This window comes from Microcaecilia unicolor, chromosome 1 (genome assembly GCF_901765095.1).
Source record: "Microcaecilia unicolor chromosome 1, aMicUni1.1, whole genome shotgun sequence".
NCBI classification, from domain to species: Eukaryota; Metazoa; Chordata; class Amphibia; order Gymnophiona; family Siphonopidae; genus Microcaecilia; species Microcaecilia unicolor.
The window spans coordinates 462,020,654-462,044,378 of NC_044031.1; the positions used below are offsets into that span (position 1 = coordinate 462,020,654).

Here is a 23,725-nt window from a genome sequence, read left to right on the forward strand (position 1 = left end):
TGTTTATACTTATGATTTGATTTTGCTTATGCAGGCATAATTAAGCTCCAGAGCTAATTGGAAAAAATATACTGAATGATATTTCTATTAGGTTTTGTTTAAAAAATGTTAAAATATAAATGTGTCACATTCTAAAATGTATTAAATGGAAACTGTAAAACCTTGGAATGCACATACTATTAGAATATTTTTTTATTGACTGACAGATCTAGTAATATCATATGCCAGCTTTTTTTGAACTCAGTGAAAGATGGTTCCATATATTATATGTAAATATTATTCTATTTAAAAAGAATTTTTTTTAATTACTAGTTCAATTTTGCTATCCAGAAAACGCTTTAGCTGCACATCATGCATAACCTAAAGATCTACCACTGGTCAGCTTGTGTGAAAATAACCAAACTTAAATTTGTTATGTGAAGTTACTTAGGGGTCCTTTTACTAAGCTGTAGTAGAAGTGACTTTAGTACACCCTTACAGTGGTTTTTCCCCATGAAGCGAAGGCCATTTTTACTTTTCCTCATGAAGCAAAGGCCATTTTTACTATAATGGCTAGTTTTCCATTTTCCCTATTAATGGTCATATGCTATTGTTGCCATTGGTGTGCAACCATTTAAAAAATTGGGACCTTGCTTACTAAGATGTGCTAAGGGCGCACTAGCATTTTTAGCATGCTAAACGCTAAGGACACCCGTATATTCCTATGGGTGTCTCTTGCATTTAGCTTTCACCAATTTTAGCACGGGCTAAAAATGCTAGTGCACCTTAGTAAACAGGGCCCTTAGAGTGTGAACGCTTGCATGCACTTTTGTAGGTGGTAAGGACTTGCATGCTAATTCTGCCCTAATCAATAAGCTCATGGTATTTTGATTGTGCTAACTGATTAACACAGAAACACCCACTGTCTGCCCCCAGAGAATCCTGTTCTCTAGAAAAAAAAAATATATATATATATATATATATTTTAGCATGCACTTTGCATGCGAAGATGAGGAACTTACTGCAGGACACCTGAGCACATTCTGCGGTAAGCTTTAAGCTGTGGTAAGCTCATGCTAGCTATCCAGAAGTAGCCCCAATGCTCTGGAATTTACTCCCAGAGGGGGCTGTGTATAACTCAAGACTACCTCTACTTCAGGAAGCAGGTGAAAGCCTGGCTCTTCCCCTAAGCCTTTAATACATAGGGTGACAGATTATACACTCATTCTGCACCTGGATTAGCTTGCTACACCCACTGTAACTTAGGGCCAGATGCACTAAACGATCGTTAGAGCCCTTCCCTTACCGATTCCCTTAGTGAATCGATAAGGAACGGGCATGCATTAAGGAAAGGGAATGCAAATGAGCTGCTCATTGTAGCTCACTTGCATTCTCTATTCCATCGTTAAACAGTCGGCCAATCAACCAGTCGAGCATGCGCAGAGCAGCCAAGTGTTATGCTGGCTGCTCTGCGCATGCCAAATACACCTCCCTGTGCCGCCCGAAAAAATACCGTCCATTTTGGCTGTCATCCCCCCCCTCCCGAAGACGCCGCTTCTCACCCCCTCCGATGCAGCTCGATCCACAGGACAGTGCAGTTGAGGCCACCCATCCAAAAAAAACGTCCATTTTAGCCATCATTCCCCCCCCCCCCCCCCCGCAATAATAAAAACGTCTTTTTTGGCAGTGCTTCACTCAGCTGAGAGACCTGGAAGTCTCTGAGCCAATCACAGCGTATTTAGCTTGCAGACATTGAGTGACACCCCCATCCTCTACAGAATAGGCAGTGCAGATATGGAGATGATTCATAGCCAAAAGAAGGAAAATCTAGGAAACAAAGTGAGAGAGGATGTAGAGAAACAAGAATCTACCACAGCGGAGAAGTGTTCAGTGACTTTTGACCAGGCTGGGCCAAGGGTATCTGACACCCTGATGCCTAGATGAACATTTAGCCATGCGCCCCTGCATCCCTCTGTAGACTAGCATCTCCCTTTCCCTTTTTTAATCCCACCATGGTCCAAAGAGACCAGCATTCTTCCTTCTCTCCCTAACCCCCCCTGCCACCGGTAGCCAGCATTGCCATCCCTTCCCTACCCTCTCCCTAGGTGGGTAACATCCCCCTTTCCACTCTCTACCCCTTATTCAGCATCTTCTCTCACTTCCCCTACCCCTGCCCTGTGTCCAGCTTTTCCTCCCACCTCTCTGCTCCTACCACTGCTATCCTACCTCATCTTGGACCTAGGCCTAAGTTGCAATTAGACTCAATGCTGGCACATGGCCTTTTAAACACAAGCATATGCTTAAGCTCTGCCATGTCCCATTCCCTCAAACAACAGATTTCCTGCTGGGAGAAGGGCGGGATGCAGTAGTGCTTGAGTGTTGGCCTGTATTTAAATGCCCTGCGCTGATGATGAGTCTAAGTGCAATTTTGGCCCAGGTCCAGAAAGAGGACAGTGGCAAGGAAAAAGGGGGATGGACACCTAGTCTGCCTAGTGACAGGACCAGCCCATCTTTTGACATTAACTGATATGCCTGAGGCTCCAGTGATATTATATGTATTTGCTGAATAGTTGGAGTGGCAAGCATCCATAAACTCATACATAGCTGCTACTGTTTCTTTGCCCTTCAGTCATTATCCTATGCACTTTCTTCTATGACCTCTCTGGCACAGGTGGATGAAGTCAGTTTGTCCCCCATTCTGTAGGTTATCCACAATTTCAGCAATTTTTTTCAGTACCTTTCCTACATAGAGATGACATGCCTCGGGGGCCCCCTGCTCTACATCTGCTGCTCCCTGCTTCACTGTGTCTATGCTTGACTTTATTGTAAGATGGATACATTGCTCATCTGCCCCGGCTTTTCAACCTGCATCAGGCAGTGGTTAATCTTCATGGCCCACGTGATCAAGTCTGAAGGCTCACCAGTGAACCACTCAGAAAATGTTAAATGTGACCTGCTATTTAACAAATACACTCAAAACGATTTGATTAATAAAATAGCATAATATATTATTGACATTAGCAAAGTCTTGGGCTTCGAGAATCTATTAGAAATGCTGCTAAATATGCTTTCTAAAAAAAATTATTGCCATTTATGTGTTCGCTAATTGTAATAAATATGCAAATGGAGATTTTAAGCTTCATATGTAAATCATGAAATTCTATATGTAATATCTCCTTCCATAACTGGGAAGATACAAATCTTTTTGAGAGTAGTTCTTTAAAAAGCCTTGAAAAAAAGAGAGGGGAAAACTGTATCAGTATAATTTTTCAGCACAGAACATGCTAACTCAAATCTTGCCCAGTGTCAGGGCAATTTTTATAATGGGGTGTCTATAATATGATGCCTGGTAGGAATCTATTCTAGGAAAGCAGACCCCTACTTTCCTTTAGAATAATAGTCTAAAAGGTAAATATATATACCTAAAATTTAAGCAAGAGTGCTTACCATAGAGCTGATGTAACTGTTCACGCCTAAATATTGGAAATACATGTGTAACCAGGGACAGCCTTAAGCAGGGGTGACAGGGGTGATTACTCAGGATGTCACACTCTTTGGGGCCCTGTGTTTAGCTGAGCCAGCTTTGCAGCTGGTGTCTGACCAAAATTTAAAGCTTATTTTCCCTTTCCATCTCCTATTTCTTCTTTTCTCTCTCCTTCTCCCCTTTTAGTAATTGTGCTTCTTAGCACTGATGCTCTGTGCTCCCACCACACCGCCAGCCAGCCCTTAAATGTTATTTGAACTTGAACTTTTAAGGCCCAGGCGGAGGGACACCATACTGGTCCACAGAGTTTGCTGCACCTCTGCCACTGCTAAGGCCAGCCCTGCGTGTAACTTACAGTATTCTATAAGTTATGCACACAAACAGGAGTCTCATCCAGATTCCACCCATGTGTACATCCACATATAAAATATATGTTATGCAAGTTAATCACATATTTGCAATATAGTGCTAAGGCTGAATGTAGACATTTTTGCACATATGTGCACACGTATGTGTAATAAGTGCATAATTGTTAATGTCTATATTATAGAATTGCTGCTCAAATATTTAACAAAATGTAATTTGGAGTTTAGCTTAAGTTTCTTAACTTTAGACTAGCTTACTATATTTTTAAATGATTAATTACCCTGTTGAATACTTTTTTGGAAGTGTTGAAAGTGTGTGTCTGTCCTTCCTTTGGTCCTTACTCTTGTTTACTTTCTTTTTTTCATCAAAAGGTCATTTAAATGATTTAAAAATATCTCCCAACCTTAGTATAAAAAGTATGTCCTATTTTCAAAAAAACCCTTCCTCGCTTCCTATCTCTTATAACTACTGCACTTAGGAGCAGGAGGAAAGAAAGGAGGGGGTAGCATGAAATGAGGGAGAAATATAATGTCACAAATGAAATAAACTGTGGTGTTGCAGAAGGAAGGGGAAATGAAAAAGGCAGGTGGGCCATGCAATTCTTTGCTGTTATAGTCTATGCTCCAGTGTGTTATACATACTTCTACTATGAACTGATGTTTGTAGTGTAAGAATGTTTTATATATTTATTTAGTTCTGTATTTATAATATTTATATCCACACGATCCACAGTTTTGAGAAGGTTTCATAACACTCTACATAAATGGTAATTAACTAAGTCCCTCTTTTGCAGAACACTTGCTGAAAAGGCAGGAGTCCACCTTCAGAGGTTTCGATTTAGATTGGAGAAAACTAGCTGTAGTGTTTGAAGCATGGGTGAAAGCCTAAGAAGATCGAGCCGAGCCTGTTTTGTACAACAAATATTGAACACCCATGCTCTTCCTAATTACCATAGACTATTGTTTGTTGACATTAGTAGGAAATTTTTATGGGAAATGAATTCAACACCACACACACACACACACACACACACACACATATGTAAATGTCAGTTGTGTGTTTACTCTTTCAAAAAGTACAAACCATGAAACTAGTATATGCAATACAAATCAGAATCATTTACATTCATTGAATAATTAAGCTTTGCAATTCATTGCTGGAAGATGTTGTAAAAGCAGTTTGTGTAAATGGCTTCCAAAAAAGCATCAAAGGGTTGTTAAGGTAGACCTGGAGAAATCCATTACTTGTCCCCGGAGCTAAACAGCATGGAATCTTGCTACCTTTTGGGATCCTGCCAGGTACTTGTGATGTGGATTGGCTTCTGTTGGGAACAGAATAATGGGACACTGGGCTTGATGGACTTTTGGACTGACCCAGTATGGCAATTCTTATGTCCTTAACAAACAAAACTAAACAAACAAAAAACAAACCTGCAGGATAAAGAACTGCTACAGTTCATAAAGGAAATGCAAAAATACAAGTTATACTTTGAGATGACAGATTTCAATAAATTATTTAATCGGCACCTAGAATAACATGCATCTATTCAAGTTTGTTATGTAGCTGAAAAACAAAGCAAGACAGCTGTTAGCCAACCTTAGTCACAGTAAACTCAAATGTATTATAAATAAATAAAGAATAGTAAGAGACAAACTCAACTAAATTGAGAGTGTTGCCCTGTTTTTAAGTTACTATAAATAACTCTAGAAAAATACCAAGTAACTTGCAAAATAAGGAAAGCTTCTTCAGAGGTTTATAATATACGAAAACTGGATGGGAAACCAATGGAAAAACTAAACCAGTTTATTACTGAAGAAGACTAAAAATGCAATTAACAGTCTGAACCTGGCCGGAACACCAAGCCCTGAAAGGACAGAGACTGAATTCTGAAAAATAATAAATGATTTAATAGCATTAGTTAAGCAAAACATCTTTTCAGACAGCTCTGCACCTGAGAGAACTAGCAGAACAAAGTCTGTATGTTATCTGGCTAGGTTCCTGTGGACCCGTATTGCTGCTGAATCAAGATCTGAAAATATTGGCATCTATCATGGCAATGAGATTAAGAAAAAAACTAATCCATGAAGACCAAGTAGGCTCCATTTGGAGAAAGTATGCCTCCACAAATCTGATGATAGCAGTGGCTGCCCTGCAGATTAAAAAGAAAATCCCTTTCAGAATCGGTGCTGGCAGGCTTAGAAACATTTGAAAAAATTAACATAGAAATACTTTTTTTCTGGGGCTGGAGCAGTTTGGGATTGAAGGAATATTCTTAAAATAGATCAAAATACCATGCACTAAACCAGTAGCTCAGTTATTAGTAGAGCACAATAAAATAAATAGATGCAGTCTAATAAATACTGCTATTTTACAGTCTGTCTGTAAGTTGATTGGAAATAGTGTTTGAGTTTCTATAGGTGCGAACAACCTTAGCTACCGAGGAGCCTAGTCCAAACAGAGTCTCTGCAAAATGCTGAATAAGGACAATTTATCTGTGAAGTCCCCAGAGTTATTGCACTCAATTGAAGATGAATAAAAGTGGTTTAAAGTTCAATTGAAACAGAATCGTTTATTTCTTTGCACCATTGGTGGTTCGTCTTTTCCTGTTGTCATCTCCACTGTATCCAGTGCTGTACCTAGAGGTGTGGAGTTTGCTTCTACTGCAAGGGGTTATACATGTGGGAGGAACATTGACAGGTCCTATACTAGGGCACATAATTTATAGAATACTATAAGTTATGTACTAAAGTGCAATATTTATGTGCTAACTTGTATGCCTGCGTTTTATATGGTGTGATACACCTAAATGTGGGAAGCACAAATGCCAGCTAGTGTTCTCTCATGTAACGGAATCTGACCACCCAGATGCTGTTGTAGAATTCGCACTCAGAGCTCTACATTGGAGTGCCCAAATTGGGGTGACCTTTACAGGATTGCCCTGAATAAGTTTTTGCAAACCTATATAATAGTTTTCATATATATTTTACATCTGCGCGATGAAAGCCAGAGCCTATTAACTTGTGAACATAAATTCTCAATCACAGATATGTCTGATAAAGCTAGCTAGCTGCAATTAAACTGAACCATCAAGAGTCACAATCCTTAACTTTCTTCTCTGTGGGGGTCTTTTACTAAAGCTTAACTCGAGTTATCTGCACTAAGGCCCATAGGAATAAAATGGGCCCTCCTGCAGATAACTCAAGCTAAGGGGTTGAGGGAGCAAGTAGTTGGTCAAAGATCTCTTAGGATTTTGTCAAGGCCCTCCTCTGTTATTGGGTTAAAAAGTCCCATATGTATGTATAACGATGGAGCAAGTTTGTGCACTCCTGGTTAGCTGATTGGAGATTGGATTGGACTGCTTGTAAATCCTGGGGGAGACTTTTAATTTTGTTGGCAAAGTATGCAACAAAATGACTGCAGTTCAGTTTTGACTGGGTAGGCTGGCTCTTTTGTAGGGGATGAAGTAGGTTGAATTGGCAGCCTGTTCAATGCATTGAGAGGAAATATTGTTTTTTTGGCTGCTGTTGAGAATTAGCCCTACTTTGTCATGTGATTTCTACAGTTTAGCTTGTCCTCATCCAGGCAAGATTTACACCATCTCCTTTCCAGTTTTTGTCCTTCACACTTAAGGGTTTGAAATTCTGTAGAAAACCAAGGTGAGCGTTTATGAGTGGGGCATAAGACCTTTCTTAGTGGTACCATTTTCTCTAAGGTCTTAGCTGAGTCTGTATTCCAAATATCAACCTGTTCTGATACTGTAGTTGTAGACCTACCTCTGGTAAAACTATGCTGATTCAAATCTTGTAATTCATTGGCTCCTTGTCACTTTGATTTGGTGCTGCTTTATACTACCCCCCCCAATAGCATACTGAGGGGTCCCTTTTACTAAGCTTTGTTAAAAAGGGCCCTGTGCTATCAGTGGGGGCCATTTTTGCACACGCTGCTGCCCTTTTTATCACAGCGGGCAAAAAGGTTGAAAATAGCCATGGCCATGTGGTGAGATTGCCTTACCATGTGGCCATGCAAGGGGGAGCACTTACCGCCACCCCCTGAGGTGGCGGTAAAGGGTCCTTCGCTAATCCTGTGGTAATCAGGTAGTGTGTGGAGCTGCCCAATTACCACTGGGTAACTGCCATGCTAGAAAATAGTGCCCTATTTTCTCTAGCAGAGGGAATGGTAGACACTAAGGCTGGAACTAGCGCTGCACCTGTCTTGGGCTGGAGGTAGCTGCATATTGGTGTGTGGTAAGCGTGCATTGGGCTTACCACTGCTTTGTAAAAGGGCCACTTAATTTCCAGGATAGCCTGCATAAACTGTGTATGAATTGTTTTAGTGGAAATTTAGAGCGTACAAGTGTTTACTTTTTCCTTCTACTTGCATATTTTGCAGACCCCATGCATGGACCACGGAAATTACAAGTTGTCGAAATTAAATCAAGGCAAATCACCATTCAGTGGGAGCCATTTGGATACAATGTCACACGCTGTCATCGCTACAACCTCACAGTTGTGTACCGCTACCAAGTTGGAGGACAAGAACAAGTGAGAGAAGAAGTATGCTGGGACACAGAAAATGCCCACCCTCAGCATACAATTACTAGTCTTTCACCGTACACTAATGTCAGTGTTAAATTGGTACTCATGAATCCAGAGGGGCGGAAAGAAAGCCAGGAACTTGTAGTCCAAACAGAGGAAGATGGTAAGTTATGAAAATAATTTGAGAAAATACTTTTAGGAATACACAGGTTGCTAAAATTGAGGTCTACTGAATTTAAAATATTGACTGGGAGGAAAGAAAAGAGAAAGACTATCCGCCTTATAATCGAAAGTGATGGGCGCCCATATTTCAACCCAAATCGGGAGATGGGCGTCTTTCTCCCGTGGGCGCCCAAATCGGTATAATCGAAAGCCGATTTTGGGCGTCTTCAACTGCACTCCGTCGCGGAAACGGACAAAGTTGACGGGGGCGTGTCAGAGGAGTGGTGAAGGCGGGACTGGGGCGTGGTTATCGGCCAAGTAGAGATGGGCGACCTTAGCTGATAATCGAAACAAGAAGGGCGTTTTTGACGAGAATTTGGTCCGCTTTATTTGGACCCTTTTTTTCAGGTCCAAGTCCCGAAAAAGTGCACCAACTGACCAGATGACCACTGGAGGGAATCAGGGATGACCTCCCCTGACTCCCCCCAGTGGTCACTAACCCCCTCCCACCAAAAAAACCCACTTTACAAACTTTTTTTGCCAGCCTGTATGCCAGCCTCAAATGCCGTACCCACCTCCATGACAGCAGAATGTGTTCTATCCTCTGACAGCCTTTCCCTGGTTCTGATGTGGGTCTCAGGTGAGTATGACACCTTTTCTGTTAAGGGCACTGCAGAGTCACATCAGCAATGCATTGTGGTGGGTGTAGGGTATTGGGCTCCATGATTCCAGTAGCTTGTGTTAAATGCTCACGATGTTGGTAGTTGGTAGGCTCTACTTCCATGGTGCTTTTCCCTCTGCTTACTGGATCAGAGTGTGCCCTGTTTTGTTTCTGGTAGTCCATGAGGTAGTGGCCAGTTGTGTAAGACACTTTTAGATCCCTTTCATGTGTTAGCCACATTACAGCATTTAGTTCTTAACTTGAATGTTGCTGAAAGAGGACATTGTACACCATTCTGCCAGCTCGGACCTACTGCTAATCTCAGTACCAGCGAGACTCGTTGCCAGTGGGGCACAACCTCTGATCTGCAGTTAACTGTGAGTAAAGGTGCTTATTCAAATAAAGGATGTTTTCAGCGAGATTAGTCTTCAGGTGTGAACTGCTGTGCCAAGGTTATACAGCAGCAACAAGTCCTGTCCCTGGAGCACTTTTAGTGGGTACTGCAGTGCACTTCAGGCAGGCAGACCCAGGCCCACCCCGCCCCACCCGTAACACTTGTGGTGGTAAATGGGAGGCCTCTAAAACCCACTGTACCCACATGTAGTTGCCCCCTTCACCCTTAAGAGCTATGGTAGTGTTGTACATTTGTCCCTCCCACGACCGAATGGCTTGGATTGGGACATTTCTGAGCTGGGCTTTTTTAGTTTCCATTATCGCTTAAAAAAAAAAAAAAAACGCCCATCTCAGAAGGGACCAAATCCATGGCATTTGGTCCGTCCAAACCGTATTTTCGAAATGAAAGATGGACACCCATCTTTTTCAATAATACGGTCTGTCCCGCCTCTTCACATACCCGTTTTCGGACATAGACGCCCATGGAGATGGGCGTTCGCGTTCGATTATGCCCCTCTATATATAGCACTTGTATAATTTACATAAATAATATACGGGTCCTTTTACAAAGGCACACTGAAAAATGGCCTGCAGTAGTGTAGACATCAGTTTTGGGCGCATGCCGATCCATTTTTCAGTGCGCCCGTAAAAAAGTCCTTTTTAAAAATTTTGCCAAAAATGGATGTGTGGCAGAATCAAAATTGCCGCACATCCATTTTGGGTCTGTGACCTACTGACATGGCTTTGGCTACAATAATGGAAGGATGTACTTTTTCAATAAAAGGGCAGCAGATACATGGAACAAACACCCTGAGAAGGTTCGTCTGATTGCTCGGTCTTAAAGCTCAGAGCAGAAATCAATGAAAGCACAGTACACAAAACTACATATAGAATTTTATATATAGTATAAACAAGTAAAGAAATCAATATAAATAACATATGGAAAAGTAGGAACATCCCACCCAAAAGATTCACCATGTAAAGAAGAGTAACCTACCCCCAGCTGTGGTATACTAAGAACACAAATAATGATTTCACATACTGTGGTTCACTGGTATAGGATTGGTAAACTAGAAATTGTTTTTCTTCTGAACAAGCTGATTACATAGCAGATGTGGTGAGAGATGAGTTATAACAGAGACGTCTTCATGACCAGAAAGTGCTTTTTGGCTGAATGCAATGTCTTTTAAGGTTATGGAAGCTAGAAACAACCTTGTGACTAGTTACATCAGCTAACTTTGGTTATTTCAAAACATTGTCTGCCCTATAGACCAATAGTAGTTTTAGTCTTAAATGTATTTCAAGAGTTCATAGTCTCCATAATGCTCTGCTCTGACTCAGTATTGCTTGGTTTAAATAGAACACAGCTCCTTTAAAAACAATCTAGGCTCTGGTTCCTACAAACATACAAAGCATTGTGGACTTCCAGTACAGCGGGTCATGTGAGCAGATATTCAGAGGCGGGAGCAAACCCTAATTAAAACTTAGAATACAAAACCCTGGAAATTCCTAAAATATGTGGAGTTTTTTTGTAAGCTAAAATGAGATGAGTGTAGGGAATGATACTAGTGAATAGATAAAAATCAAATTAATTCACATTCTGTAGAGGTGTGATTCAGGAATGTCCCCTCTCATTACTTTTTTTGTAGCCTTATTTTGGTGACACTGGTGCAGGAGGGTAAGTACTCATCATATCTTGACATTGGGAGTGGTGAGTAGAATACGGGTCTTAAAGATCTTTCACTCTCCAAGTTCTTGATGTCATTACTCAAAGGGGATACCACTTCATTAACATCCCGCAACCCCTCCACAAGTCTCTGCCAATTGAAAATAAGTTATGGAATGAGGTGGCATAGGATGAAGGTGAAAGTGGACAGACTCAGAAGTAACCTACGGAAATATTTCTTTATGAAAAGGGTGGGAGATTGTGGAATAGCCTCTGGTGGAGGTGGTGGAGATGAAGAGTATATCTGAATTCAAGAAAGTATGGGACCAGCATATAGGATCTCTAAGGGAGCAGAAGGGATAGTAGGATGGCATGGATGGACTGGATAGGCCATGTGGAGGAGCATAATCGAACGGGGCACCCAAGTTTTCCTGAGGGCGTCCTCGCAGGTCGTCCCCGTGAAGGAGCGGGGCATATTGTATTATCAAAACAAGATGGGCGTCCATCTTTTGTTTCGATAATACGGTCGGGGATGCCCAAATCTCAACATTTAGGTCGACCTTAGAGATGGTCAACATAAATGTTGAGATGGTTGACCTTAGAGATGGTCGTCCCCGGTTTTTGTCGATAATGGAAACCGAAGACGCCCATCTCAAAAATGACCAAATCCAACTCATTTGGTCATGGGAGGAGCCAGCATTCATAGTGCACTGGTACCCCTGACATGCCAGGATACCAACCGGGCATCCTAGGGGGCACTGCAGTGGACTAACTGATGCACTAACTGAACAGAAAAAGCCCTTCCCTTAGCGATCCCTTAGCGATTCGGAAAGGAACGGGCATGCATGAAGGAAATTGCATGCAAATGAACTGCTCGCTGTTAGCTCATTTGCACACGATTTCATTCCTAAAGAGGGGAAGCCAGTGCAGAGCAGCAAAACGTTATGCGTGGCTGCTCTGCGCATGCCAACGATGGCTTCATACAAGCAGACAAGCTACGTGTATTATAGCCTTCTACAACCTTAGAAAAACACAAGTCCAGGTGATAACGTTCAAGTGCTTGAGGGGTGTCTTTTTTTTTTTTTTAGTATGGGGCAGGATGTCCAAAATGTGGATGTTTCTGTGAGTAGGTTGGCCATGCCTTTGCTAAGCCTCCAACACCCCCTTTATTTATTTATTTGGATTTTGGACCACAAGTCCAAGCAGCAGTGGGATTTGAACCAGCCACCTCTGGATTGCAATACCAGTTCTCTAACCACTAGGCCACTCTTCCACTCCACTCCCTTGAAATTTGGCTGTCCCTGTGGAGGGGGGGGGGGGCAGTTCAGGATGTCCAAAATGTTTGAAATAAGGACGTCCATGCCTTCGCTATACTTCCTCTGACACACCTCCCCCCCCCCCCCCCCCCCCCCCCCCAGGGACCTGCATACTGCTGCGATGGACCTGAGTATGATATTTGAAGCTGATAAAAAAAGATTTTAAAGTTGTTTTTTTCAGGGTAGGAGGGGGTTAGTCACCACTGGGGGAGTCAGGGGAGGTCATCCCCGATTCCCTCCAGTGGTCATCTGGTCAGTTCGAGCACCTTTTTAAGGCTCCGATCCACTCAGGGCCTCCGCTCTAGGTGCCCAGCGCTCCCACCAGGTGCTGTGGAGGACTTGCAGCCCTTCTGCATTTCCTCACAGCTGTATCCGGGGTGACTCCAGTTCCACCCCGATCTTCCCAGGGCCCTCGCTCCAAGTGCACAGAGTTTCCAGGTGCTTTTTGGCTAGGATCAGGCGACCCTCGGGGGGAGGAATGCTGGCTTCGGCCTAACCCCTGGTAAGCCTTTCCTCAGCTGAGAGGTGCCCAGCTCTACCACCGGCTGCCTTTCAGGTGCTGTGGAGGACTTGCAGCTCATCTGCATATCCTTACAGCCTTCTCCGGGGTGACACCCAGGTCCACTCCGATCCACTCAGGGCCTCCGCTCTAGGTGCCGCGCGCCGTTCTCTTTACATCTAATCTTGCTAAAGTTGCTAAAGTACCTCAGTCATTTATGGCCCCTATTCACATTCTCTTCCTAGCCCTGTCCCTTCCTAATCTTTTCCCTCACCCCCTACCTCTCTCCGCTACAGGAACTCACTGCCCATCCATCGACTTCATCACCTCACCTTCTCTCCTACCCTCTTCCTCCCTCTTGGCTTTTAATCTCCGCCTCTTTCTTCCGTCCATTTTGCCTTCCCCATTCCACCTAAATACCTCTCGCCTTCGACGCCTTCGTGGCCACACCTCTCCTACTCTCCTCCGCTCTCTTTTACTCCTTCTCTTACTCTCAGCTGGTGACATCAATCCCAATCCTGGCCCCCCTCACCAACTATTATCCCAACTCTACAGATCTCACCGCGACCTCTCTAACCTCATCTCTATTTCTCTACTCCCCTCCTCTTCTCTGCCCTTCTCTTGCGCCCTATGGAATGCCCGCTCTATCTGTAACAAACTTGCCTATATCCAGGACCTCTTTATCTCACGTCACCTCCATCTGCTCGCCATAACAGAAACCTGGCTCTGCCCTGATGACTCTGCTTCAGTCGCAGCCCTGTGCCATGGCGGTTATCTATTTTCACATACTCCTCGCCCTGCTGGCCATGGGGGCGGTGTTGGACTACTACTCTCTCCCTCCTCAAGATTTCAACCCCTTCTTCCACCTCAATCTCACTGTTTTTCCTCCTTTGAAGTCCACTCTATCCGCCTTTTCTCTCCTCTGCCTCTTCGAATAGCGGTCATTTTTCGTCCCCCTGATAAGTCCCTTTCATCATTTCTCAGTGACTTTGACGCCTGGCTTGCCTTCTTCCATGATCCTTCCTCCTCCTCTCTCATCCTTGATGACTTTAATATTCCTGCTAATGATCCTTCCAACTCTTATATTTCCAAGTTACTCGCTTTAACGTCCTCCTTTAATCTCCAACTATGCTCCACCTCCCCCACTCATCAAAATGGTCACTGTCTTGATCTCATCTTCTCCTCCAACTGTTCACCCTCTAGTTTCCTTGCCTCTGATCTTCCCTCCTCTGATCACCATCTTATAACTTTCACACTTAAATCTCCTCCCTCCCAGTCCCATCCTATCTTATCTAATTTATCTAGGAATCTTCACGATATTGACCCTTCATCTCTATCCTCCCATGTTTCAAACCTCCTCTCTACTGTGGCACCATCCACGTCTGTCAACGAGGCTGTTTCTTCTTACAACAATACTCTATCCTCTGCCTTAGACACTCTTGCACCTTTGATGACCCGCCCTGTAAGGCGTACAAAACCCCAACCTTGGCTGACTTCTAATATCCGCTACCTATGTTCCTGTACCCGCTCCGCTGAACGCCTCTGGCGGAAATCTTGGGCCCTTGCTGATTTCTTACACTTTAAGTTCATGCTGACCTCCTTCCAATCTGCTCTTTTATGCGCCAAACAGGATTATTATATCCAACTGACCAACTCTCTTGGCTCTAATCCTCAACTTCTCTTCACCACATTGAACTCTCTCCTCAAGGTGCCCCCTCCCCCAACTCCCCCTTCATTATCTCCTCAGACCCTTGCTGAATTCTTTCACAACAAGGTTCAAAAGATAAACCTTGCTTTCTCTACCTCACCACCTCTCCCTCCACTAGTCCGTTCCCCTCTCTCTCCTTCCCCTCATTCCCTTTCCTCCTTTCCTGAAGTTACTATTGAGGAAACTACACTTCTCCTTTCTTCCTCAAAATGTACCACCTGTTCCTCTGATCCCATTCCCACCCACCTTCTTAATGCCATCTCTCCTGCTCTTATTCCTTTTATCTGTCACATTCTCAACCTCTCACTTTCCACTGCGACTGTCCCTGCTGCCTTTAAACATGCTGTGGTCACACCTCTCCTTAAGAAGCCTTCACTCGACCCTACTTGTCCCTCTAATTACCGACCCATCTCCCTCCTTCCTTTTCTCTCCAAATTACTTGAGCGTGCTGTTCACCGCCGCTGCCTTGATTTTCTCTCCTCACATGCTTTTCCTATCATCTCTATGCTGATGACTCCCAAATCTACCTTTCTACCCCTGATATCTCATCTAGCATCCAAACCAAAGTTTCAGCGTGCTTGTCTGACATTGCTGTCTGGATGTCTCAACGCCACCTGAAATTAAATATGACCAAAACCGAGCTTCTCATTTTCCCCCCCAAACCCACCTCCCCGCTCCCCCCGTTTTCTATTTCTGTTGATGGCTCTCTCATTCTCCCTGTCTCCTCAGCTCGAAACCTTGGGATCATCTTTGACTCTTCTCTCTCCTTCCCTGCTCATATCCATCAGATTGCCAAGACCTGTCATTTCTTTCTTTACAACATCCGTAAAATCTGCCCCTTTCTTTCCGAGCACTCTACCAAAACCCTCATCCACACCCTTGTCACCTCTCGTTTAGACTACTGCAATCTGCTTCTTGCTGGCCTCCCACTTAGTCACGTCTCCCCTCTCCAGTCAGTTCAAAACTCTGCTGCCTGTCTCGTCTTCCGCCAGGGTCGCTTTACTCATACTACCCCTCTCCTCAAGACCCTTCGACCCTTCACTGGCTCCCTATCCATTTTCGCATCCTGTTCAAACTTCTTCTACTAACCTATAAATGTACTCACTCTGCTGCTCCCCAGTATCTCTCCACACTCGTCCTTCCCTACACCCCTTCCCGTGCACTCCGCTCCATGGATAAATCCTTCTTATCTGTTCCCTTCTCCACTACTGCCAACTCCAGACTTCGCGCCTTCTGTCTCGCTGCACCCTACGCCTGGAATAAACTTCCTGAGCCCCTACGTCTTGCCCCATCCTTGGCCACCTTTAAATCTAGACTGAAAGCCCACCTCTTTAACATTGCTTTTGACTCGTAACAACTTGTAACCACTCGCCTCCACCTACCTCCTCTCTTCCTTCCCGTTCACATTAATTGATTTGATTTGCTTACTTTATTTATTTTTTGTCTATTAGATTGTAAGCTCTTTGAGCAGGGACTGTCTTTCTTCTATGTTTGTGCAGTGCTGCGTACGCCTTGTAGCGCTATAGAAATGCTAAATAGTAGTAGTAGTAGCTTGATCGAAACAAAAAATGGACCAAGTAAAGTTGGCCAAGTATTCATCAGGGACGCCCTTCTTTTTTCCATTATCACTCGAAGACGCCTATCTGTTAGGCACGCCCCAGTCCTGCCGTTGCTACACCTCCGACACGCCCCCGGGAACGTTGGTCATCCCCGCGACGGGAAGCAGTTGGGGACACCCAAAATCGGCTTTCAATTATGCTGATTTGGGTGACCCTGAGAGAAGGACACCCATCTCCCGATTTGTGTCAAATGATGGGCGCCCTTCTCTTTCGAAAATAAGCCTGATGGTCTTTATCTGCCATCATTTCCTGTTTCTATGTTTATTTATTTGAATTTATTAACCACCTTTATGAAGAAATTCACCCAAGGCAGTGTACAGCAGGTACAGCTTGACATAAAACTTATAATTTTGCTAACAGTATAGTAAATGACCCAAAATAAGCATGAATACAATAAATGGGGTAAACTGGGAGATGTCAAACTGAATCTTAGTAATAGGACTAACATAAAATACTATCAGTGCTATTAAAAAAACAGTCATATAACAGAACTATGATACATGTTATCAGAATACAAATGATACCATAATTGGCAGCATGGAAGAGCATTAATGCAGCCTAGATATGATACTTACAATGTCAGCACAATTCAAATGAAACACCTTAATAAACTTGCATTAGACTCTTCAAATAACATAGATATGATACTAACACTGTAGATAAACAACTGGGCAAGTGCAGTTGACATACATAGACAGGATATACTGAAGGCAAATTATATATACAGCTGAATAAGATATGTAGAACTTGTCTAAAGTTACAGGGTGTGCAATTTTCTAGCCCAGGGGTAGAGTGAGTGAGTGAGTGAGTAGTCAGTCACCACTTGTATTAAAGGCTTGGGAGAAGAGCCTAGTTTCTATGAAGGAGCTCCAAAAATGCACATTTCTTTGGTTATACTGTTTGGACATGTGGGCCTTGGACCATTCTGGAAGGGAGGCATGGCTGGAGGGTTGCCTAAAGTTTCCAGATTCCCTGGCCCTGCTCAAGATTTGTTGAGCAATTTACTATAATCTCAAAAATAATTTGGCCAAACTTTATCAGTAAGGAGAGGTTAAGGGTTCCTTTTACAAAGGTGTGTTAGCGTTTTTAGCGCGCGCCAAATGCTAGAAATGCCCTTAGGACTATATGGGCATCTCTAGCATTTAGCGTGTGTTAATTTTTAGCACACGCTAAAAACAGTAGCGCGCCTTTGTAAAAGAACTCCTAAATCAGCATATAATCTAGTTTTAATTAATAAAACCTCAACAACCCAGGGGGAGCTACATATTGCTCAAAAAAACCCTTAAAGGGCGACTATCACTGGTTTTCTAATAAGAGCTGGAAAAAAAGAAGTGGTAGAAAACAACTCTCTAAGGAGAAAAATACCACCCCCAAAATCCAATTTAAATTACTTTAAAATGCTGACTAAATCACTGTTCACTGAACTTAAACAAAAAATGGCTTGAAAAACAAAAAAATTAACTTAAGGCACAAATATATGAATTACTGTGCACAGCAATAAACAAAAAGTAAGCCACTTATCTATATGGCCTCTTTAGGTCTTCAGACACCCCACTGGATACAATAAGAAATTAAGAAACTGAAACACAGGTGAGAAAATCAGCATTTTTAAGTAAGTTGAAATTGGATTTTTTTGAGGTGGTATTTTTTTCTCCTTAGGGAATTGTTTTCTACCATTTCTAGAGCGCTACTAGGGTTATGCAGCACTGTACAGTTTAACAAAGAAGGACAGTCCCCTGGTGATAGTTGCCCTTTAATGGGTTTTTTAAACAATATGTAGCTTCCTCTGGGCTATTGTTAGCGTGTTCTATAACGTTTGCGCGCCTACAGGACAGCTTAGTAAACAGGGCCCTTAATCTCTCCTTACTGATAAACTTTGGCAAAATTATTTTTGAGATTATAGATGGGTATTTTGTCTTTTTTTTTAATTTCAAGCTGAACAATTTGCTATAACATGATTGCATTTGCAAACTGTAATGATGCTGATGCCACAGTAGGTATTTGAAAACTGATGGGCTGCTGCATGCCTTTTATAATTGGAATGATAGTTTTGATCTTTGTTTTTTTTTTTCCTTTTTTTTCCCTGTTATCAGTTCCAAGTGCTGTACCTCTTGAATCCATCCAAGGGAATACGTTTGAAGAGAAGATCTTTCTCCTGTGGAAAGAGCCAGCTCAAACATATGGTGTGATCACTTTGTATGAGGTAACTTTCAAGTAGATTTTATTTTTAGCTTTCCATCTATACCTTTAGTTCACAGAATATATTTTAAGATGTATAAGAATGATGCACTTAGATATTCATTTATTTGTTTAGGGGGTCTTTTACTAAGCCGCGGTAGCATTTTTAGCTCACGGTAGAAATCAGTTGGCGGTAAACGCCGAGATGCCTATTATATTTCTATGGATATCTCAGTGTTTACTATCAGCTGATTTCTACCATTAGCTAAAATCGCTACCATGGCTTAATAAAAGGGACCCCTTAGTGCTTAATCTATAAAATCACAACACAGAAATCTCATAAAACAGAAGAAATAAACAGTGAGTTGCAGATAAGATACAAATTAAAGCACAAATAAAATGTATTTTGCTTTATTTTTGTTACAGGAAAGAATACAAAAATATTTATACAATATTTATATTAACCCTTTCATGAATGACCAACAATTGGTTATTTTATTTATTTAGATTTTGCTCATACCTTTTTCAGTAGAGTAGAGCTTCAAACCAGTCCTTAAGTACCCCCTTACCAGTCTGGTTTTCACAATATTCACAGTGAATATTCATTGGCCATATTTATATGCATTTCTGCTTTTTGTTCAGATATATCTTAGTCATATTTATTGTGGATATCCTGAAAATTAGTCTGCCAAAGGGATATTCACCTGATTTAAGGCTCACTGGATTCACCCCATGTCATCTAATAGTTAAAAAGGCTTTTATTCTTGCCACTTTAAAACATAAGTGGCAAGAATAAAAAAGCCTTTTTAACTATTAGAAAACATGTATTCTGCTTTTGTGCACTGTTCTACTCTTTCTGCAGAACTTTTGTTTTCCTCTTCTTATGTTGGTCCTTCACTGTGGAATAATCTATGGTATGAAATCTGAGCTATGGCAGATTTAAGGGGGAAGTTATCAAGGTGTGATAAAAGGCATGATTTGCATCTCATTACCATGTAATGCACTACGACTTAAATATCGCCATTGTAATTTAAATCAAGCTGCATTAGAACCTTTTAAGTTGCATTACGGTGCAAATAGAGTGATTTAAATCTCTAATGCAGCTTTATATCTTTGCCTTTAAATTAATTTAAGATGTTCTATTTTGTTGTACTTATTTCTTTAATAAAATTTATAGACCACTTAAACCTATGTGCTTTACAAGTTAAAACATATGCAATACACAATTCATATCCACATACGGTCACAATATCAGACTGCTACAATAAGGTGCCCACTCATTTAAAACAAATCCTGTCAAATAAACAATAACATTCCAGATTACCAAACTACTCATTAGAAAAAGCTGAGCAAAAAAAAAAAAATGTTCTCAGTGCTCTTTTAAACTGCAGCAGAGATGTACTTAACCATAGCCAGGTAGATTATTCCACAATATTGGTCCTTTGATTGAGAAGGTGGCACCCTTTGTTGCTGCATAATGGATATTTATTAAGGATGTAACAACAATTTTTCATGACCCATCTGAGTTTAATGCTCTTGCTGGTTTGTAGAGATGAACAACCTGCATCAGATATAAAGGGAGGGGTAGCAAAATCTCTTTAAAGTCAAGTGTCAAAATTTTGTAAGCAACCCTGTATTCCACAGGCAGCCAATACAAATGCTTTAACCTCGGTATAATATGCTCAAAATTGCACATCATCTGCATACATCCTATAACTCACACCCAACTCCTGAAATTCCTTCCCTAATGAGGTCATTAGGTCAAAACCGAACTCTCAACACTTGATTGCTTAACTTTCCCTGTCACTCATGAACTCTATAGCAATACCACTCTATTTCTCATGCCAGAAATGAGCTTGCTACACTTCATTGCTTAATCTACTCTGTCACTTAAGAGCCATTTTGTATTTCTCAATCCGGAAATGGAAATCGCCATTACAGCATCATGTAAGCCACATTGAGCCTGCAAATAGGTGGGAAAATGTGGGATACAAATGCAACAAATAAATAAATGTATAGATTAAAAAGTAAGGCAGATAGCGCTGACACCTGAGGCTCACTTAGGTGAGCAAATGCTGCACCTCAACTTCGTACACTTAAGTTTGAGCTCTTTATTTTAGGAAATAAACACTCACTGTAATTTAGGATAAGATTAAACTGATATTCCTATTTATCGTGGAGAAAGAAGCTCACTTCTGTGATCAAGGTTATCTTCCGTAGCAAAACCTGTATTGTGAAAGAAAATGCCAATTGAGACTAGGGGAAAAAATAAAAAAAAAGAATTGTTTGGAAAGAAATAAAAACTCAAGACTGTTCCCCAAGATTTTAATTTTAGTAATTAATGGGCCCTTTTACTAAAGTTTAGACTGCGCCAAGTACCACTTACAGGTAGCTCATAGGTATAAAATAGGACATGCAGCATTTAACACACGCTAAGCATAACTAAAAGGGCTCCTAAATGTGGCATTTGCAGTATTTTGTGATTGTAATATTTTATTAGCTGGAGTTTGATTAGAACATGTAGCAAATTCTTACGATTTTCAGCTTTTCGTACCTAGGTTTTATATGAGGAAAAGTGTTTGTCTAGATTGCACAAAATTTGTGCAGCAGCTGTTATTGTCACACTGGTAACAACGTTGTTAGACTGTTTATGATATGATTTCATTATAGTTTGTTTAATACATGGATTAATTTTCAAAAGTAGCATGATAAGTTTTATTTATTGAGGCTACATTGGTCAGTACTGAAGTAAGACTGCTCAAATTCTGGTCTATATGGGGGAACCTCATCCCTTCAGCTGTTTCTGAAGAAGCTCAGATGGCATGTCGCTTATTTCCTGATGCCACACCATGTTTTTGAGTACTGTTAGGATTGAAGCAGTGAACCTGAAATAAAAGCTTTCGCTCACGCAGCTGAAATGAAACTTGGCTTATGGCCAGAGGGCTCTATGCAGTGCATCATATTAACTTTTTGCAGGTTTTCTCCAGGTGCCATGTTGGGTTTTCAGTTGCTCCTGTTTTCGGGAGGGGGGGTGTTGTCAGGGTAGATCTTGATTTGTACTGGAGTTCTAGTGGGTCCAATATGCCTGTTTTAAACATTAAAAAAAAAGCCTCCCCACATTAGCGGCTACGCTGGAACGGTTTCAAAAGATTCATTATTTGGGGCAATCCTGGGAAACCATGTATGCAGGGTTCCTTTCTGGGTTTTTCTAAGTCTCTCCAGCCCTTTGCAGTTGTAACTATCTGGAGATATTCCTGAATTCTCGGGTTGCTCTCACTGTTATTGTGACAAGCCTGCAGAGCTCATTTGGGCTGTTTTGTGGTAGCACCTATACTTGAGGGATGGCTTAAAAAAAAAAAAAAAAAACCCGGTGTCCATAATGTAGGCATGTGTACACCACACCCCATTTCTTCCACCAGTAATTGAAACTGGACATCTTGTTTGGGTTCCTTTTACCTGCCTCCACAAGGTCCTTTATTTTCAAGTAACTCAGCATTTGAGTATTTGCCTACATTGCTAGAACCTTATAGATGGCATTTTCTGGTTGAGAGCATTCCCTTATGCATGTCTCAGGTTTGCTTCTTAGCTGTCCAGTCTTTTCTATTATCAGAATTAACTGGAAGAGCTGGCCTGGCTTCTTTTTTGCCTGAGTATCGTTCAAAATTTGTGCTTCAAAGGACAGTACCGCAGCACCTCTGGAGGACAAAGCTAGAGGTTCAAGCTTCCATAGGGAAGGAGTTGGGTTATTTATTCTTTAGCTCTTTAATAATTATAGATCTTCAAACAAACACAACCAACAGAGTGCAGATTATTTTCCCAAGTGGATATAGATAATTTTCTCCTAGCTCATATTTCAGATAATTTCATCAAAGAAAAAACAGTCTTCTAGAGCTTATAGGTGCATTTGGTCATCTGTGCCCAAACTTACTAAGAGATGGAATGGCCCATCCTGGAAGGCATCTATGTGTCTCCTAACCTAAGAACCACACATAACTTTGCCTGATAGCTGATATCAATAGGAAAGCATAAGCTGCCTTTATATGAGAGAGTTGTGCCAATGTCCCTCTCAACCTGCTTTAGAAGGCCTTTTATCTTTCCATGTCCTGAAATAACCTGTCTTCTCTTGATGGGCTAGTTGTCTGTCAGGGAAAGATATCCATGCTTCTTTTGAGTGCCTTCCAAGGCCATCTCTCCTATGTCTTGCAGTGCCCTGTCTTCCTCTTTAAGAAGCACGTTAATCTTCAGGGGAACATGCCTATCTTCCATTCTGAAGGTAACAGTCCTATGGCCTGCTTGAGAAGACTGAAAGCTGGTACAGGAGCTGACGAGAGAAGGAAAAATTCTAGACCTAGGCCTTAATGGAGCGCATGATCTGGTGCGGGAGGTAACAGTGCTGGGGCCGCTTGATAACAGTGATCATAATATGATCAGATTTGATATTAGCTTTGAAGTCAGTATACATAGGAAATGAAATACGTTAGCATATAACTTTAAAAAAGGAGACTATAATAAAATGAGAAGAACGGTGAAAAAAAACTTAGAGGAGCGGCTGCGAGGGTCAAAAATTTACATCAGGTGTGGATGTTGTTCAAAAACACCATCCTGGAAGCCCAGGCCAAATATATTCCGCATATTAAAAAAGGAGGACGGAAGACCAAATGACAGCCGGCATGATTAAAAAGTGTGGTGAAGGAAGCTATTAGATCTAAAAGAAAGTCCTTCAGAAAATGGAAGAAGGAACTGACTGAAAATAATAAGAAACAGCATAAGGAATGTCAAGTTAAATGCAAAACGCTGATAAGGAAGACTAAGAGGGACTTCGAAAAAATGATTGCGTTGGAGGCAAAAACACATAGTAAAAATATTTTTAGGTATATTAAAAGCAGGAAGCTGGCAAAATAATTGGTTGGACCTGTTGGATTATTTGTAGTAAATAATTAGCAGATTTTAGTACACACAGCTTCAGCTTTAGAAATGTTAATTTCTTTCTTCATCTCTCTCTCATTCACCCCTGAATAATTCACTGCTGAGTCACTTTAAAGTTGAAGTAACAAAACATCTGTTTACTCACAGTTTGTAGTTAGATTATAATCAGACAGGCTTATATATACATATTACTATACATTTGTATTATCAGCTCCTTCCATGTGCTTAGATGG

At 41.6% G+C, this 23,725-nt stretch overlaps 1 protein-coding gene across 12 annotated transcripts in view; it reads left to right on the forward strand.

Annotated features, from left to right (window-relative positions):
* PTPRM (protein tyrosine phosphatase receptor type M) overlaps positions 1-23,725 on the forward strand; it is a 1,370,833-nt gene that overhangs the window by 709,500 nt on the left and 637,608 nt on the right. For all 12 annotated transcript variants that reach the window (XM_030213239.1, XM_030213256.1, XM_030213265.1 and 9 more), the window contains exons 8-9: positions 8,219-8,527; positions 18,482-18,591. In XM_030213239.1, coding sequence (XP_030069099.1) covers positions 8,219-8,527; positions 18,482-18,591 — 419 coding nt within the window. The remainder of the gene's footprint in view (positions 1-8,218; positions 8,528-18,481; positions 18,592-23,725) is intronic.